General features: G+C 43.3%; 1 protein-coding gene across 2 annotated transcripts in view; it reads right to left on the bottom strand.

The window, feature by feature from the left end:
- Positions 1–783: 783 nt before the first annotated feature.
- Positions 784–20,506, bottom strand: part of BASP1 (brain abundant membrane attached signal protein 1) — a 53,187-nt gene continuing 33,464 nt past the window's right edge. For both annotated transcript variants that reach the window (XM_009681264.2, XM_068931459.1), the window contains exon 2: positions 784–2,412. In XM_009681264.2, coding sequence (XP_009679559.2) covers positions 1,672–2,403 — 732 coding nt within the window. In that variant the 5' untranslated portion in view covers positions 2,404–2,412 and the 3' untranslated portion in view covers positions 784–1,671. The remainder of the gene's footprint in view (positions 2,413–20,506) is intronic.

Raw genomic sequence — 20,506 nt, 5'->3', positions numbered from 1 at the left:
GCTTCTCCTATTTACTGCTGCTCACTTCTCAGAAACTCCGCCCAGCCTAAGAGCAGCTTTCTGATGGACCGACTAAATATACTGCTTTTTGCTGCATTCTGGGTGGTGCAGTGAAATCTTGGTCTGCATCCAACAAGGACATCGCTCAGGAGAAGCTGCATGTATCCAGCAGTTCTGCCGAGTAAAAAAGCAGCAGACAGGCAAAACTGTTGAAAAATGTTGCCTATACTAGGCTAAAGCGCTGAGCTACACAAGGGTAACCATATTTGAAATGAACAGAACTGGCCGATGGTGGCAGGAGCACTTTATCTCCTGCACAATGGCACTGGAAAAAAAGAACAAGTCCATCAGTGCTAGGAATATTTTAACAGGACTTGGTTAAATATAACTGCCTCATTATGAGATCAGTTTATCAAATGCACCATTTTACTCCCAGTTAAAACCCAGTTATCACACCTCTGGCTCTTTAAAATAGCAAGAGAGCATTTTTTTTTCACAGGTTAAGGCAGATATAAGCCATTTTTACTTTGCTTGGGCTAAAAATATATGAGATGTGCTGTTCATTCACCATTTCCAACCTCACCTGGGAAGGCTTGTGCCTGTTGAAGTAGGAGATTAGAGCAGCAAGTCTGTAGGATCATGAGGCTGATGGTACTTTCTTTACCCCTACTTTGCTTTAAATAGGTGAGTAAGCAGCCCCAGGTGTAACACTTCTCTGAATGTAAGGATTTCCTTTGGCAAGTGCCCAAGAGGCAAAAGTGAAGATTTAATCAGTCATTACACTTTTATATTTTTTAAATTATTTAACTTTTATTACTGTTGCACCATTTATACAATTACATATAATTTCAATGCATCCATTGTACATTTTGTTTTTTTTTTTTTTCATTTGTTTTCCAATGAGTGTGTGTTGGTGTCTGTGACACAGAATGGAAGAGAAACTGGAACTGCAATGAACGCAGACTTTTTCATTTCCACTGACCAATAAACAGAACTACAGGTGCACCCAACCACGGACATGCATTAACTCGTCATGAGAAATCTAGGTAGGCTAAGTAGGATGAGAATGCTTTTTACTCCCAAAAAATATTTGGAGAGGAAGAATTGGAGGATTGGCATTGAGAAATATGTGGACAGCTAAGTGGGTTTTGTCTGAAAGTTGGCATTCATCCACTGCATAAAAAAAATATCAAAATAAGAAAGGCTGTAAATAAAAAAAACACAGAAAATACTGCTTTCATAAAGATCTGATTGCCTTGGCACAAACCCAGTGGGCAGAATCAAACGCATCACTCCCAAACCCCATTACAGAACAAAAAGAAGATTTTGATACATTGGTGGAGTGCATTTACAGCAGTTCAGATACAAAAGATGTGCTGTACTTTCAGACATCCATTTATTTTACTTTTTTTTTTTTTTAATCCAGGACTTGTGTCAAGTTGGCAGAAAGTATATTAGATATTTCCCCACAAAAATACTATTTGGATTCTCCCCCCTCCCTCCCTCCCAACTTGATGGGACATCCTTTTCATCTTTTTTTTTTCTCCTTTTTTTTTTAATCCTCTGGGCAATACATATTGTTATTTCAGATCTGAAACGAGTTAGTATAGCTGAAAAAATAAAAAAAAGACACAGGTTGTTTTAAGTGGTTGTTTCAACAGGCTGTCCAATTTAATCTTGCACTGCTATGGTTTGATCCGAATTAGCCGCCGGAGCTTCAGAAGGTTTCGCTTCCTCTGGGAGGGCTGCAGGGTCTGAGGCCTTAGCAGTGGCACTAGGTGCTTCCGACGCTGCCGCCGTCTCCTTGGAAGAAGGGGCAGCCTCGCTGCTGCTAGGTTTTGAGTCTGAAGCTGGGGCCACTTCGCTTTTAGTTTCTTGGGCTGCGGGCGCTGCGGGAGCCTCAGTCTTTTTGGCTTCCCCTTCCTCTTTGCTCTTGTCATCTGCTTTACTAGTAGCCGTGGCTTCTGAAGGCTGGGAAACCTTGGCGTCACTGCTAGGCTCAGAAGGTTTCGGTGCTTCGCTACCGGCAGCGGGAGCAGCAGCCGAAGGCTGCTCCTCTTGCTTGGGCACCGGCTCGTTGCTCTTCTGCGGCTCCACTTTCGCATCAACAACGGCCTCCGACTTCTCTGGTTCAGGTTTCTGGGTTTCTTCCTGGGTCACTGCTTTCTCCTTCTCCCCTTCTTTTTCTTCCGTCTTGTTGGCAGCGACCTGAGAATCTTTTTCATCCTTCTCCTCCTTGTTCTCCTTCACTTCTGCGGTCTCCGTGGTGGGCTGCACGGCCTCGGCCTCCTTTGGAGTCTCCTCTTCCTCAGCAGCTGCTCCTTCAGCCTTCTTGTCTTTGTCTTTAGCTTTTTCATCATTCACGCTGTACCCCTTCTTCTTCTTGCTCAGTTTGCCTCCCATGTTGGAGCTCTGTAACGGAAAAGAGCAAGAAGTGGTTACCCAAAGCCCCAGCCTGTATTGCTGCAAAAAGCAAAGTCAGAGCAGCTGAGGTGCAAGAAAAATTGTCATGCTGGCTCCCGAAAAGCAGACAGCAACAGTCTGGTCTGGTCAGAGCAGACGTCTGGGCAGTCACGAGCGGCTCAACACACAGACCCCGCTGCATGCCACTGCCTTGGAGCTCAGGTCCTGCTCGGCCCTGAAGCACTTCAGCCACCAAACCCACCTTCGCCACGTCCCCTTACGTTATTCCACTAGGACATGAACAGTCTTCCTCTGAACCCCTTTAACCCAAGTTACTTTTAAGGGGGAGGAGGGGAGAGACAAGATGCTGGGGGACTAGCATACATTGCAACCTCTTGTGTCCCGAGAAAGGGGCATAATGGGTGGAAGGAGAAAAAAGCAGTGTTAGGCACTTCCTGACGTAATCTTGACATCCAACCCCGCTTAACACAAAGTCCACTATTACCCTAGCAAAGGCTACGAACAAACTTTTTATTAAGGTATGGAAAAACAAAGCGAGCAGTAATTCCCAGACTGTTACCCGTGCTCCCATGAGAGCAAGACAGTATCGCCCTGCCCGAGAAACGCTCCACAAAGGCAGCAATGACGAGCCACGAAGTAGGCTTGTCTAACAGCCAAATTTTAAACACGGGCGGCTCAGGCGTTTATACTCTCCCCCACGGCTAAGACCTTACCAAGAGCTTTGAGCCCAATGGGGGCCCACGGAGCAGCTGCTCCTGGTGCAGCCCCCAGCCCCTCTGCCTCGCGGCTCCTGGCCCCTCGAACCCACAACCTGGCCCTCACCATACGGCCGAGCGCGGCGGCATCAGGTACGAATCGGAAACACAAAGGCTGAAATGCAGCAAGCCTGCTACAGGTTGACAGGCATCAGAAAGGGTACATGCTTTGTAGCCTCTGCTCAAGCTTGTCAGGTGTGACAAGAGATCGGGTACTCAGGGCAGTTATTTAAAAGAAGTTGAGCTTTCCAAAGTTCAGGTCACCCTACGCTTTTAAAGGTGCCCTGAGCTGGGACTTCCAGCATCCCGAGTCACCTCCAAAAATCTCAACATCGCGAATAAATAAGACCTCATGCATGTAACGATATCAGTATTTATTCTCCCTTCATGCAAGAGTCTTAAGTAAGAATATGCAAAAGCTTTTGCAGTACTGCAGAGCAAACTTTAGCTATTAAAGCAAGAGGAGACACTTCGAGATAAATTGTGTTCAGGTTCCTTAATGAACTTGAATATCCCTATGACTGTCTGAAAAATACACTCCTGCTATTAAAACAAATATTCCGACTCAATCAAAGGTTAATAAAAAAAATGCCCAGGCTCATGCTATTTGAAAATAGTGGAGAAGGTGACTGTTTGGAAGCACTGTCACATAAACATTTAATTTAAGACCTTCTCCATGCGGCGCTGAACCATTCTAATCTTCCACTTTGCAAAGAGAGATACTTCTAGACGGCCCGTCTTTTTCACACGCACTTGCCAAAATTGTGAGTACAGACTATTAAAAATCCATAGGACAGCTCATACCAGACTGCATATTACATAATTTCAAATACCACTAACAACTAGCTGCCTCTTACTACATTTTCCGCTGCCACAGCAACGAGGTACGTGCACAGCCCAGCCGCAGAAATCCTCAGGTCTTGGGCAAAAATGAGAAATTATGGTCAGCAGGGACCTTTCTGATTCCAGGCCTCAAGCAGAGGGAGCATTACCAAATATCACGGAAGGGTTAGCACAGAGCCCTGCAAAATGGCAGCCTCATGCTACTGAAACACTACTTTGTTCTCTCGGAGATTTTAAGGGGACAGCAATAAAAGGGATTAACTTCCAGCAGCGACATGGTTGAGAAATCTAATCTCTACCTTCGCAGCAGAGATATCAGCTTTTTAGTCAGTCCGGGCCAGGCTGTGGTCATTAGGTTGTTATCTGACACGTTTATGGACTCCTTGATGCTCCCTAAGTATTGCCCCAGCGTGCTGTTTGCATACAGCTAGAAGCAACGCGTCTGAAAGGGCTTTTGCAAGTCAGCAGGAGCAGAGATTCATACTGAAGTCACATGCATGTCCCAAGCTGCAATCCCTGATTAAGCCTGGGTTCGTTTCCTGGCAAAGCCCAGACACCATGAGCCTAATTTCATTGCTTCTGTCTTCTGCATTTTTCCAGATTATAGCTACTGCACTATTTCAGGTGCAGTAACTCCCCACAGCATATATTTTCTCCCACAGAAAGCATTTCAATTCTGAATAGCGATAGCTACAGAATCCAGGTGCCAAAGGGCCTGGGAGAAGCAGAGAAGCACACATGGGAGAAACGCGCTCCAAAACTACGGCGAGAGGCGCACGCTGCCATCGCTCGGAGCTATACCGAGAAACGCCTGGCGCGCGATTTCCATTACGGCCAGCTGGCCCGAGCTCCTGGAGCAGAAGGTGGCCAAGAGGTGCAGAGACTGTTATTCTGTTAGGAGGTATTTATGGTTAAATACGGGCTAGCACTTTCCAGCATAGTCTCAAGCACTTTAAAAGTGAAGAGATTCACTCCTTCCCTGGCTTGTGCCACAGAGCCCTAAATCTCCCTGTTTGAAAGCCTGCTCGAGCATCACGGTAACAGCTCTGCCGGGCTGTCACGCACAATCCCGGCAATCGGCAGGCTTCCCGCCCGGCCCTGCAGGCAGCAAAGGTCTCGTGTGCATTTCCCCCCCCACACACCCCGTACCTGAATGTCAATTCCTCCTCCTCCTCCCCCAGCACCCCCGAGAACGTGTCTGGTGTCCGGTGTCAGGTCCTCCAGAAACCACCCCTGCGTGCTCCCCTGGCCTGCAAGAGGTGCCGGGGCTGGTGGGCAGCAGCCCTAAAAGCCCCAGCGGCTGCCCAGGCATTAACAAGTATTTTGAAGTGTTGGATATTTCTGCAGGGATAATCCTGCCCAGTGCCATAGGCAAAATGGATGACGGTGCCCTTTTTGAAATCCTTAGCAAGGAAAGGTTGCCCTGTTCTGCGTTTCCAGTGCCAGTTTAAATCTCTTTATCCAAATAACAGCCTGGCTGAAAAGCAGGTCTCTTAGTTGTCTAAGCAGAGTGTTGGGGCCCTGAAAGCAGGCATTCAAGTTAAAAAAAAAAAAACTTAGAAGAGAAAGAGAGAGAGAAAGAGCAAGAGAAGGAAAGAATGAGAGAGAAAAAAAAAGAAAACTGTCACAGTGCTATTTTATTTAAAAAAGAACTCCTTGGAAAAAAGTCTCAGTGAAGCATCTCACAACTGAAATCCTTAAATCCTTGAGGTTAATATTCCTACGGCGTTTAATCTGCCCTATGTCGCTGCCCACATAATAGCAGTTTGCCAGAGTGGAGCCCCCTTTGCCCCCCGCCCCAAAGACTAACCCTAAATCCCCCCAAAAGGAGACACGCCGCCTGCCGCCACGAGACGCCTGGCCCTGCGGCTGCGGCTCTCCCGCACGCCGCTCCCGCTTCCCGCCTGCCCCGGGCCCCATGGCCAGTGCACCCAGCTCTCTGCTTGACAGACCTTGAAAATAAATCGCCTGCAACTATTTACCGTTACGAGCTAAAAGCCAGCATGCCTTCTAGTTATTTGCACCACTGTTGCCGTACGTTGGTTTTGAAGGAGCACTTTGCACCAAGCCCTCCCCAAAACGCAGGATTCTTGCAAATTTTGCTGCTGAGCACCGTTTATATGAATTGGCACAGCATTTGAGGGCTGTGCCTCTTCACTGGAAGGCAGAAGCAGGAAGAAACATGAGATTCTAGATGCAGTTATGATATAAGGAGATGCAATGTGTCGGTTATTTTGGAGGAAGTTTGATAGGGCGGTCTGCTGAGTGGCGCTCCAGGAGAGCAAGCTTAAGCCTAAGACTGCAAAGCGACAACAGACTCCATCTGCTTCTCAGCCTGTTCAGTACTCTTTCAATTGTAGTGCTCTTCTCATGGACAAAGAAACAGATCCAGAGACCGCTATGAAGGGTTTCTACAACAGAAACAAGGGGTTTTTTTTTCAGTTTTCAAGAGTTCGTGATCAATACGCTCATCCTGAAGTTTCCAGTCTCTTCTAGAAAGCAGAACTGGAGAGCTTCCACAGGTATCTTTCTTCTTGGACAGAAGAAATATTGTCACTATATTTGTATTACAAAATATCACTTTCGCAGAAGGCTCACAGCATGCTATGCACTTTGAAAATTGGATATTCATGGTAAGCTGGATTTACTGGGATAACAGCGTCAAAAAATGACTTAGCACGTTCATTAGCCATAGTATAGCAGGAAAAAGAACTCACACAACATTTCAGATTTTATGCTTGAAAACTGAGCTGATATGATGGAGATGAGACCCGGGAACACAGGCAGCATCAATCTGCCTGCTTTAGGGAAAGAATAAATTATTTCTAAGTTTTATATTTCAAATTGTGCTCTATAATGAAAAAGGCCCTAGAATTAGCCTCTTAATATCTCCCTCTTCTGTTAGGAATGATTTGTCTACCCAATTAGATTTTGTATGTGCATACAACTTACTAAAAGTTTCATTTAGCAAATGCTTCCACATCCCATGAAAAGGTCAAACTGCTACAAGAACGGTCACACTAGGGCTTGCTATCAGCCTCACCCTGTGATGTATAGCGCATCAGGCAAGGACCAAAACACAGATGATAGCCTGTAAATTAACAGCTCTCTGACTGCCAAAGCCAAACTTTCAAAGCTCCTGCTCAGCTTCGTGTGAAGTAGGGGGAGTTCACTGCAGCCCCAGAAATCCCCGCTGAGGAAGACACCAGGTATCTTCTGAAGTCCCACTGCCTTCAGCGCGAGGTGGGCATGGGCAGTGTGGTCGGTCCAAAGCTGCCATTGCACAAGCAGGTTCCCAGGCACAAGTTATCTCACGTCCCCTGCCGATAAGCGCTCTAAAACGCGCCTCCCTCCCAAGGCAGGATTGCCATGCCCCAAACCGAAGGCGATGCCGATGCCAGAAGCTGCCTCACCCACACCACTCAAAATAAACAAACTCATATCGAACAAACCATTGCATCCCCTTACTTCGTTGACTCACTTTACACCTCTGTTTTAAAAAAGCTATGGGAGCTTAGCATAAGGGAATGTATATAAGAAGTAAGGAAAAAACGGATTCGCAAATGCAATTTTCTGAAGCACTTAGCGGCCATTAGCTTCCACGGAGAACACAAGGTGCTGAGCATCGTTTTATATAGCGAAGCCTGCTCACCAGAATACGGATGCCTATTTCCACTGCAGATGGCAAAAAATAACTTCTTACTTCTCAAAATGCACAGTACAGCTTCATGCTTCCCCTTCCACACACGCGCACACACACACACACACACACACACACACATACACATACACATGCGCACACCCTGCCTCACCGACAGCCGGGAGAGCTCCGGTGCCGGCGCAAGGCGGGGAGCAGGGGTGCCAACCCGACACCCTCTGCCTCCTGACGGCACAGCTCGGCCATACTGCGCGGCTCAGCCCCCCGGCTGCCGGCACCTCCCACCGCTCCACATCGGCAGCTCCACCAACTCGCGGCGACCTTGGCGCAGTCGCCTATATCTAAATACAACAAGATACTAGCCCATTAGGTGCACACAGCAAAACACGACTGCAGTCTCCAAAGGCCTCAGTTGTTCAAGCCGAGTCCTCAACACAGAACAAGTCAGCGCGTTTATCGCCGTGAAACACAGGGTAATGAACTGGGAAGTTCTCAGCGTGGCACTCAGGGCGCACGGGGTCAGCCTGCTCCACTCGCCTTAGTCGCCACGGATAATTTGTTCTCCTTTCCTCAGTGTGTGCGCAGGCCTGTAACTACTCTCCCTCCTTTTCTTCCCCTAAAGACTCATGAATCTCAAGACCCCGTAAAGTAGTATAGAGTAAAAGAAGAGTGAAGGCTTAAGACACAGAAATCGTGTTCACCTCATTTTCTAACTTCCTTCTTTTAAAGGAAGTTAATGCCAATTTTGTTACCGTCCTGTTTTTCTTTTAATATGCAAGTCAATCAGGAATATATAATATGGCCAAGTCTAAGGGTTTAACTCCCGGGCAAATTTTTTCTGGTTAGAAGTAGAATATATTTGTTGTAAATTTCTAAAAAAAAAAAAAAAGTTTAGACTTTATGTCATTTTAAATTTTCCAGGGAGACACATCATGTTTTTTAATATAGGCCATTCATCATTAATATATCTAAATTACGATAATTGGTAACAGATTCCCATTGCAGCATTTTAAGACCGTTAAGAAATAATAATTTAAGTACACTGCAGCCTGATCTAAAATTGTGTATGGGAACTAGTAGCTAGTACATAACTAACTCGTTCATTTGAAAAGTGCAACTAGTAGTAAGATATACAGTGATTTATCAGAAAAATAATTACATGATGATTATTTTGAGAGTAAATGAAAAAGTTGTACCTGAGCTATTAGTAAGATTCATGTGAAATACTTGAGCTCCAAGACATATATTAATTCATCAGTTAGGAACCTTTTCCTCCAAGAACAGAGCAGGAATGAAGATCAGCAGATTCATCAGAGGCAAAGGCTCCGCCAAAATTATCAAGTCATACTAGCATCAAGCTGAAACCAGAAGTACTTTGCACATGTAATTCTTCACCTTGCATGGAAAAAAAGCTAGCCAGATAGACAGAATGTCAGAAAAAAAATAAAATTCATCCCATATTTGCTCAAAAAGTGATGACTATTCTGTGGGTTAGACTAAAAGCAACTATCGAAGACTTTGAACTTGAGTTCTCCCTTGGAGGACCACATAGCTGAAGACCACGAAGGCAGACGCTCACTGAAGATACCCTGATTCTGGTCAGACACCAGAACTACTTTAGCATAGAAGATTCTGTAGGAACAAATGCATCTCACGTCACGCAGCACACTGCCGGTTCAAGGTGCTGCAGGATGCAGTCTCAAGGGGCATCGCCCTACATTAAAGCCACTTGTGTGAAGTACTGACCTGAACACTGCAGGCGGTGTGTTGCACAGCCGCTCTGCAGGACAGCACTCCACAGCGCCGTACGCTTTATTCCTTCAAGCTGTTACGCTTCTAGTTTCTAGAGCTGCAAAGCGATCTAGAAAACAGGACCAGACCGCCAACCAATATAGTCTCATCTTCCCGAGCCCACAAGCAGCGTGGAACAACTGCTCTGCTCTGTGTGAGCTCCCGACGCACCGCAGGCAAGGCAACGCTTGGCAGACAGCATCTACAGCAGCAACATCTGCTCTTGGACCAGCTAATAGAGGTAGAAATGATATCACCCTTACTCCCCTTAGGGGATTGTCTATAGCTGATCCATTTTAGTGTTACTGTTATTTGATACTTTCCCATTGCTGGTTTTAAATCCGACCCACACCAGTTTTGCCACATAGGTTTTCCTCATCTGTTTTTTCAGCCATCCCGCCCTGCCCTGCCCAGCAGCATAGATCCGCTTGCCAGTGCCTCCAGTATCATCCCTGGCAGCTCCTCCAAGGCTCTTTCTCACTGTTTACACAGAAACACCAGTCCTATTAAAAACTGAGCAACACAGAGGAAGCATAAAATAGCTCATTTTAACAGTGTAGAGTGTGTGTTGCTCAGCCGTGTGTTCAGTTCACTGGACGCTCTGATTGCTTAAATCAAAAATGCTGCCATAAATTTTTAATTGCCTTATCTGCCCCATTCAGTGCAGCAGCCTTCCTACAGACTGGAGACCCAGCTCACGTTCAAAGCATATCTCCCATGTTCAGCTTAGGTGCATATATTCTTTTTGTCAAACAATCAAGCCAGCTTGCAGACATGCTAGTGCAGGTACCCACTTGCAGCCAAAAGTCAGCTTGCCCTGGACTGAGATCTTAATCGTGCTCTTGTTATGCACACGGCTGGAAGGGGGAGCGCTGCTGCAAACACTTGTTTTGCAGAGACCGAGATTCATTTTACAGGAAGACCTCCTGTAGAAATAGTTTGCAGGCTTCAAAAATAACCCGAAAGAATACACCAAAAATGTAAACACGTGCTCCTCTTCATTCATTTTGAGTTGCAGCATCTCTTTGGTTTTTGTGCATGACCCCCCAGTAAGTGGTTTAATTATTATTTTTTATTAGCCACAGCTTTGTAATCTGTATCCTAGAATTAAGTTTCTAAACTGGAAATGATGCAAATATCCACGGTGCTTAGTACCCACATCTTTCAAACTGTCCAGATCCAAAGACTGTTGTCAAGGGAGGGATTATTCCAGTTATGGTAAGCCATTTTTTGCCACCCTCAAATGCTTAATATACTGTCAATATATCTGACTACAAAAATATATGCAAAGTAACAACAGCCTAGACATCTGGGCAATTGCATTCAAATTCTCATTTTATTCACATTTTGTCCCACTTTCATTATCTCTACCATGCATCCCAAAACCAAGAATATCTTGCCATGCTTGTCTTGCAGACTCCTGAACCTTTTTGGGTGCCTCCAAAAGAGGCACTTTCAGACATTTTAAAAGCCAGGTGCTAGTAAGCAAGGAAGAAGCCAGCCTCCTATGGACTACATTCGTGGTGAAGAGCGGATATGCCAAGACATCAGGCCTGGAGGGACTGTACTGAATCTTTTCCAGCGTCACGCCAACAGCTTGTATTTCTCTAACCTCATACTGAACAAGGAACTTGCAGCCTTAACTAAATACACAGTAGGAAGCACATGCACAGATTTCCAACCCATGCTTTCTAGAAAAGAAGAAATTGTCATACAATCCTCATTTGCACATTTTCTTCAACAGCAAAGATTCTCGGCTACTATTTGTATAAGTAGCAAACTTATCTGCCGTTTCCTTAAGAATGGCACAAAGAGCCATGCCTCCTTTTTTTAAAAAAGGCATTAAACTATTTAAGAAAGTCATTGGAGACTATTGTGTATAGAGATCTACGTTGACATTATATTCCTTTAACATTCCACATTTTAAAAAAATGTTACTTTAACCTGTCAAACTAAGTTTCAGTCAAACTTGAGGCAGTCCTTAAAATTGAAATTGCAGTACGTTACGAGAAATGGGCACATTAATTTTGAAATGGTAGAGCTATCAGTTTTACTTTGGCAATGGTTCTCCAATGCCATTCCTAAATTCTTGGAGATTTTCCTTTCCCATCTGCAGGCTGCTCACAGTGCTGCCCATCTGAGAACGCGCTGGGCACACGCCCAAGTTGTAGGCAAACAGCCGGCAGCTACGAATAGGCCTCTTAGCACATTAAGACCTATGATAGATCAGACAATCCTTGGACTGTATATTTTCCTTCTTATGTTTGCATGACACTACAACCACTGAAAATCATGTTTATAACTAGGCACCAAATTCGATTCTTGACTTTGCTTTGCATTTTTAAATACCAGCTACACGGTCTGCAGCATGACATTTCTCACTGCAGCACATGACTCCTCAATTGCATCACAGAGAGGAGGAAAAACAGGGAAACCAGACAAGCTTGGCCGTCTACTAACCCAGCATCCTCCTAGGCGATGAGTGCTGTGGCATTCACGAGAACATTGCAAAAGCTTCCTTACAAAAACAGCAATATCTAGTTTACTCAGCAAAACTAAAGGTTAAATTAGCAATTCAAACGCATTATTTATTGTAGAGTCTTTTAGTCCATTACCTAACCATTAAAGTATTTTAAGGTTTAGCATCTAGCTAACACATTCGTTGTCTGTAGCAGCTCTCTATTAAGCTGCAGCACTAGCTTTTCTCCATTTTCTTCAGAAGGAAACAACTGCAGATCCACTGGATGCCCTAGCAGGTACCACAGCTTTCGGTTTAGCTGTTGGAAGAGGTTGGCTGATTTTAAAAAACACCCACAGTTCTCCCAAATCTGCATCACAGAGTGTGCAACTGCTCGAGGGCCTGATGATGTGCCTCCTTCCTTTTAACGGGGGCCTCGAACGCCAGAACGACGCTCCTAAGAAATGCAGCTCTATGCAATCATCACAGATTTGAGCCAATTTCATTTCTCAGTTAATACGGAACTGCTAATGAAAGTTAAATTAGTAAGCACAACGCCTTTCTGAAGATACCTGCAAGCTTACAGCTGTATTAGAAAGCAGAGTACGCTTATGTCTGTAGAATAACGTTCTGCATCGGGCTTCTCCTGTAAAATTTAACCTTCTGCTAGTGACCAATGCGCAGCCTGCTCAGCACCTCAGCAGCGCTCGGGGCGGGTAATTCTGTCCTGCCTGCCTGAAGAGCCGTTGCATTTGCTCCTTGAAACTGTTGCCTTTTAGGCTGGTGCGCAAAGTTTCGTTCCAAACTAAAAGTTTTGTGCTGCGGTCAATGTCCTGTTTTGCACAACATCAAAACTATCTGCAGTTGAATCCTGCAAAACTTTGGGCTGACTTACAAGCCTCTTTCGATGTTGCTAAGAACATATACTCCTTGTGACCTCAATATCAGTGTCGGCACCTTATCAGTTCTCAGCTTTTCACAGCTCTGCTGCAATAATGCCTCGCATTCTAGACACGCTCAAAACAAATGACCAAAATGCAAGTCTGAACGCTCAACATCTTCGGAAAACCTTTTACATTCGTGTTCCTTGACACTTAGTTTTGACATTTACATTTTCTACTGTACTTTAGTATGGTGTGTTACATCCAGTTAGTCACTTTGGTCATCCTCACTTCCTGGTTCTCACACGAGCACAATGTGGATTTTTTTCAGCAGCATACACTTAACACAAAAGGAAATCTCCTATTCCAGACTTTCTTTTTTTCGTCTTATTTAGATAGTATTTATTATTGACTTTTGGCTTTTTTTCCTCTCTTTTTTCGTTTTTTAAACAAAGCATTCACATTCAAACTACCAGGCCTACCGGTTTCACTTCAGTCACTGAGAGAAGATTTTCAGAATAACAAAGATCCAGCCTACAACAATTACCTGCAAGCAAAGAGCATTAAACGCCCAGCTTTTATCTGTGTCTTACAAATATCTCTCTTCATCTTTTTCACCATTACTCACTTGCATTCCTCTAATCGCTGTTTGAAATACCAGGATGTCTTAGGTGACCTTTCAGTAAGACCAGCAACACTTCTTAAACCTTTGTTCAGAAACGAGAGATGCGTTTCCTGACCCAGATGAAGACTCACAGGTAGGTATCCATCAGTGAACGCTGTCACGTGGAGCCTATTGCACTACCTAGGCGCCACATTTGCTAGCAAGCTGTACATACACAGGGACAATCAACGACCTAGAAGATGAGCAAGAAAGCCACAGAATTTGCTTTTCTGTTTCAGTGGTGCAAGCTGACAGAGAGTGCTTTAGAACAAAAGTAATCTTTATTAGAGGGGTTTTTGTTTTGGTTTGGTTTTCTCATGCATGCCAGGAAGATAATGGCTAGCTTTGAGAAATCCACTTTGAAAATGTAAAGTGTTTTAAAGCATCCCCAAGGAAGAGCTATGCCAGGAAATAAGCCGTACCGTATCGTGTGTTAAACTGTTGCATATGTCAGCTTAGATTGCAGACTCCCAGCTCTAGATTGATTGCATAAGCTTCTTTTTGACATCTTCACTGACTGCACTTTTTCTCTTCTTTTACTTGCTTTTGATTCGGGTTATAGCGGAATGGCCGATCAGCCGTATGACAGCCAAGGTTACATAAGGCTGGCTGCTAGCTACTCCATTTGGCAAGTTTTAAAGTCAGCAGCCAGTGCAATCCAGGCATTGCACTGAGAGATTTATGTTCCAACCAAGCAAGGCAGAAATCCAATTTAATAATTACTCAGCCAGAGCCCTTCCAAGCTCGCAACAATATAGAAAATAGAGAGGAACAAACAATGTGAAAGGAATATCTAATGAAAACTAGAAATCGGGAAAAGTGATCGGTTTCACATTTCCTTTTAATAAAGTAGCTTGGTTTTGCTTTTGCATTTAAGCATCAGGAGGAAGTCTGTCCGTCTTAGACCTACCAAATCTAAACTCGCAAAATGAAAGCAAAAGACAAATAAGGGTGTAGGCAGACTTGCGGAGGGGGATGCAGCGCTCTTCCCTCCCTGGCCCTCGCCTGAGCACTGACTGGTGGTTGGCAACACAGAGCGTAGTCAGTACTGACTAGGGCCATCTCTGCAGTCACGATGCCTATTAGTTGCTTTAGATTATATTACTCTTGATATAGACAAGCCCGCCGTCAAGGTTGTATGTATGCCAATTTGCAATTTTGGTCACCTCAGGCCATGTACCAGAAAAGACCTTTCCTTCCAAGCCCCACGTGCTGTACAGAAAGTCATTTATAGAGAGCTCTGGGAGTAACTCCTTCAGTTTAAAGAGCTCTCTGTCCAGGGCTATCTGAAAGCTATTTAATCTAACCAAATAAGGCTGGCAGGCATCAATATTAAGTATGACTAAGCTATTTGGGGATTAAAATGAGAGACGTCTTTCAAAGCAACGGAGACTTGAGAAGGGAGAGTGGTATTCGTTTTTCAAGATGCAGCCACAAATAAAAAGAAAAATGTCAGCAGACAGTTTCTGCTAGCTCTTTCATCACCGAGACACGTCAGTGGTACCCCACAATTCAAACCAGAACTGGGGTCCCGTTTTGCTGTCCCCTATTGATATAGGGGACATACAGGATTCCATCCATGGCTCAGGACGTCCAGATTTTAAAAGGAGTAAAAGAATATCAAATCCTCTCCATGTGGCAATGCGGCCATTTTAAGAGTACTTGCAACCCACAATCTTCATGTAAGTGCCTTACCTTTCACTATCCCTTCTGACTCTCTGGTATTCCTTCTATTTTTAATCCTGGATCAGGTAAAAATGTGGTAAGCACTTCCACAAACAAGTTTGTTCTACAATTTGTACTTAAAGCAGAATAATTTTTTTTTTTCATAAATTGCTAATTGCACTGTCCACATTCAGTTCAATGATTTTTCATTCTGAAAGGGCAAGTCTTCTATTTAAGTAAGTACTCATTAGCTTTTGCACAGGCATGATTCCAAATGATTTCTTTTGAAAATGTAGACTAATCTCCTCTCAAATTTCTGTGCGAGTATTTAGGGGGAAGAAGAGGAGGCCTTTTACGTTAGCTGCCAACACCTGCCAGCTCTTCTCATATCACACCTTCCTCCTGACAAAATCAGATGTGACCTACCTTACTCAAACATCGAAATTGGACATATGAAGAAGTATTCCCCTTATTCAGGACCACTCAGGTGAATTATGCAAGACTGCCGTTACACTACCATGCTCTGTCATATCTTTCCATTCACACGTAGCTTCATATGTGGAGCCGATCCCAGGTCTGCCTCTTTCTGCAAGTCTAGGGTCCCATATTACCCAACCTCACCTCCCAGTCATCCCTAAAATCTCAGCATGCTCATTTGGGGCAGGAGCTCTCTTCTCAAGGCCATCCCAGAGTAGGCAGACAATATGGCTTGGTACAAGCTTCTAGTTGCTGTCATAGCACAAAAGATGCCACAGTAAAAATGATAGATGGGATCTTCCCTTCCAAATGCTGACGAGTAGTACTGCAAAAAAACTGTCACACAATTCAAAATCATCAGCATTACTCTCTCTGTTCCAGACGTTCACCAAAGTCTGGGGACAGAGGAGGCCAGAGCTCAGCTTCTCCCAGTTCTGATGCATGTGCTTTGGAAGGCCACCGCATCTGCGCCCCAACTTCCTCCTTTGCAAAACAGGAGAATATTACTTACCTTCCTCAGAAAAACCTCTGGCTCCTGCCAACAGGTGCCATAAAAGGTTGGAGGGATTTTTTCCTTGTTTTAAAAAGCAACCTCTTTCCATATGAATCCTTCAACCCTAAATCTCTTCATTAGAGAAGGTTGTTTTTCTAGGTATGGCACTAGTTACTGTTTCTGAAGGTTATCATTATATCAAGCTACTATATCAGTTATATCAAAATGAGCATCAAAATGAGCAAGCCACTCACCAAGATTTTATGGTACTGTGCTAATATTATAATGTGGAGGTGCAAAGCATCTCTGAACATTTTCAGGTCTTACTGTAAAGCTACTTTTGGAATCAAGGTCCTTCATACTTATGGCTCTAGGCTGAGAACATCTGAACATGGACATTTTGATTTATAATTCCAAATGTACACATTTCAGTCAGTTTTTACTTCATCTGATGAGAGAGATTATTTCTTCAGGTTAAGAAATCTCAGGTGTATCCAGCTGGATAAAAATGAAACTGCTCCTTGGCAGCCATCTTAGTGCTTTATTAAAGACAGACATAAGAAAACAAAGTGATTTTGCTCAAATAGACCATTGTGAATGCCTGAAAAATTACAAGAAGCCCATTTTAACCTGTTTTCACTAGGTTTTCAGGTTTTGGCCTGTGACATCATGGGTCAACGCTGGGTCTACTATTTTTAAAGATATTATTTAGAAGCATATCTTTGTTAAAATACAACCCCTTCAGGGGTAATCATTCAAATATTGGCAGGTGCAACACAAAGCTTTAAACTGGTTCACTAACTGTCTAAGACCTTTTTAAATGTTGTGTAAGTTTGGAAATTCTGGGTTATATTTGTCACAGAGATTGCAGAAGCTGCCTTTCCTATCTATAGATCTGAGCTGTAGCAACTACATCATTATAATAATGGCAAGTTATGAAAATGAAAAGTTTTTTTCCGCAAGTGCATGATTAAATATCAACACAGATGCAGCAATGCTGTGCGGCTGGAGATGGTGCTCTGGAGAGCTGGAAACAGAAGTTGCCGCTTGCAAGGAGTGGTAGGAATCAGGAATTAGAAGGGTGACAAATTCAGGTAAATTCACCTCAACATCTAAGCAGCATTTTCACACTGTTTACTCAAGCTAGTCTGCATACTAGAGTTTTAGAAACCTTGACAAGTAGCTAAGACCAGCAGCTCCTATTTGGCCAGGCAGAAAATAGCCGCAGCCATGAAGAGCAGCCTCTGAGGTCTCAGTTCTTGGTACCTCGCAGCACCGAGGGGGGGCAAGAAGCTCCAAAAGACCTCGCTCAACCCATGGCTGGTCCAAAGTCCCAGGCTGGCCGTGGGAACCTCTAACATTGTACTCTTTGACTTCTTTTATACAAAGCACACTGCTCTCTTTTTGATGCAATTTTTATTTTTCATTTTTAATATGGCTAGACAAAGGGCAATACACATCTGATTGCACTGACTGTTATCACAAGCCACTTGGTAATAGAGAGAGTCGAATCGTTTATCTGCATCCAAGCCAAAAAATCGTCTGGGGAAGGAATTCCTGGCACCTTCGTCACTAGTGTCACTCTGCCTCCGCGCAGGTAACATGGGGACAAGTGTAACCCCTTTGGAAAAATCTCACCTCAGGTTCTTCTGAACAGGTTCACAACTGCTTTTCTAGTCACTGATTGGAAAATAAATTTCTCTTAATAGCAAAAAAGGTTTCTGGATGAATTTCAAAAATAAATGCTATTTCCATGTCAAAATTCAAACAACTGTTTCAGAGGTAAAAAAATTATGAGTAGTATCTTTTTTTAAACTGAAAGAAAGCTACTTTCATTATCACATTTGTCAAAGGCCAGTCATGAAAAGCATCATGTGTATCAACAAATCTTAAGAGATCCTTGCCTGAGAAAGAAGTGAGGTTAATGTAACTAAATCAGATGGGGTCGTAACCATATGACGCTCAGTTTCATATGAACTCGGTTTCTATGAACTCTTGCGTACATAAGCTGCCAGTTCATAATTTTATCATAGCCTCAAAGTGTTTAGCATTTTTTTAAAGAAACAACTCTAGGATTTTTACAAAAATAATCTAAGCTTTTACTTCCAATCCTCATTTTAGCAGGGAAAGTCCTGAAAGAGTCCTAAACCCGGAGGACATTTTTTTGTTTCTTAAAACGTGGTTTATTTCCCTGGTTTCTTAAGAGATCATTCATTTTTAATGCTTACGGCTGGGAACACTGCATGCTTACAAGGAGAGAAAAATATCTGATGCATTCATTAAGAAAATGAGTGCCATATTATTTTAGTCACTCATACGCGTTAGCTTGATGTTCCGAAAAAATGTAAGAAACACGTTGAGTTCTCTATTTTCAGATTTGAATGAGCGTGTCTCCTTAGCATGCTTCATTTTAACAAGTTTTTCTTTTTCAATAAGAAAGATCTTTCAAAAGCCTCTAGGGAAGTTCTGTTATTTTGATCAGGTAGTTAGAGTGCATCACCGCAAGATGATCTGTGCTCTTAGTTCTCCATCCTCTGAGCTTCTGCAGCGTTTTCACAGAAATTCCTTTGTTCCTTTGCACTTAATTGATATTTCTGGTGCTCTGAGTGGTTCTCCAGCTGGAGCACTATAACTGTCATTTGACTTTATTTGTGTTATTTATAGCACAGAAATAATTCACAATGAAAACATGAGAATTTGAAATTGGCTGCCTGTTAGGCCCTTTCAACTGTTTCGCCTAGATATTTTTGTCCATCTTTTCTCTTATTGCCTCCCTATTTTTAGGGATTGACAAATAACAATATGCTATCAGGCTAGATTAAAACAGAAGGCGTTCTCAAATTTGTTCAGAATAATGCCACCAGATTATTTGCTACATCAAGTAATTCATATATAAATCAATGTGCAATTTCAGTGTTGCTGCAGAGAGAGGAGTTTCCTCACTCGAGTTTCCTCACTTGCTAAGTTCCCATTTTTATTTTCATGAGCTATATATTTTCAGCTTTTGAGAGTTCTTCTGTGTGATCTTTTTGCCCTTTCTACCAGCAATAGAGATAACAGTGCAAAGCACAAACTCAGTCTTTACAAAATGCTGCCACCATTTAGAACAATTTTGCAGGTTAACTCAAAGAGCCACACAGAAATGCTTAGAAATGCTAAACAAAAAGATCATAATCTGGAATGAGAATCTTTAATTCTGTACTTTTAAATGAGTATTAAAATAGGAAGTTTTATATTTAGGAGAGTGAAATTTAGCTGGGATCTTTGATCACACCTCTAGCATTTTCTCCAAATGCTGATATCTGGAAAATTAAAAAGTATAGGATTAGGTAACCCCATGGAATATGTAGAGTCCCATAGACTGCATTGCGGGCCATACATGGAGGATAGGTTCAGGGGATAAAACTGAGAAGACGACCAAAATCTTTTTTTCAGGCAAATATGTTTAGGAGTGAAGTAATGGCTTGGTATTACAGGTGCAATGTCCTTTCAGTAAAATAAGAAAGACGCCAGAAGAGACAGAAAGACTCACACACTGTTCGCCGGTTCTAGTAGTGAAGTTATGAGTCAGAGCTAAAGTACTGAACTAGAAGCCCTGAAGCCTGTTGGCTTTGTTGAACCTTGCATTTAACACATTCATAAAAAATCACCTATTGCATTTGCAGCCCAACTCAATGATACCTACAGTTAGGTAAGTATGATCCTCAGCTACCAGAAATATGCTCATACTAGCAAGCAATTGCTGGCCAATACTAGTATCAATGGTATACCCAGATGGATGTCAACATCTGCAAGTTCATAGCCACAGAAAAGTTTTGCAGCAGCACATGGCCATCTGCCCACACAGAGTGAGAGCAAACACCTCTCCTAAACTGAGCATCACTCTCCTCAGACTGCTTTAATGACCTTAAAACATTGTTTAGAAGATTACTGACAACATACTCTTATGATTCTGAAAGTACAGTACCGTTTCCCCACTGCAGGGGCATGCCAACAGCCACAGGGATTTACAGCCTGCCTTTGCCTGGCACCTCCATAAAACGCTGCGGAGCAGAACGTACCACGGGGCTGAGGAAGATTTGGTGCATGTGATTAAGCATGGGGAGCAAAAGCATTAATACTCAATTTAAAAAAAATGTAACAATTAATTAAATATTTGACTACAGGAGGATAAAATTAAAGGCCTGACTTTCTACTAGCACTCCGTAACTCTACCTTAAACTAATGCTTAAAAAAATGTAAAGCCCTGTCTTCTGCATGTGACATTACCAAGAAGCTGATAGATCTTTTAATAGACAGGATGAGGGAGCAATGGCAGAGCAGCTTTGGGCTCAGTGACTTTTTTGTACTAAAAAGAGAGACATAAGGCTGTGACTGCAGTTAAATTTAGCTGGAAA

The sequence above is a fragment of the Struthio camelus genome, chromosome 2, assembly GCF_040807025.1.
Source record: "Struthio camelus isolate bStrCam1 chromosome 2, bStrCam1.hap1, whole genome shotgun sequence".
Classification (NCBI taxonomy): Eukaryota; Metazoa; Chordata; class Aves; order Struthioniformes; family Struthionidae; genus Struthio; species Struthio camelus.
This window is presented reverse-complemented; position numbering and strand designations above follow the sequence as displayed.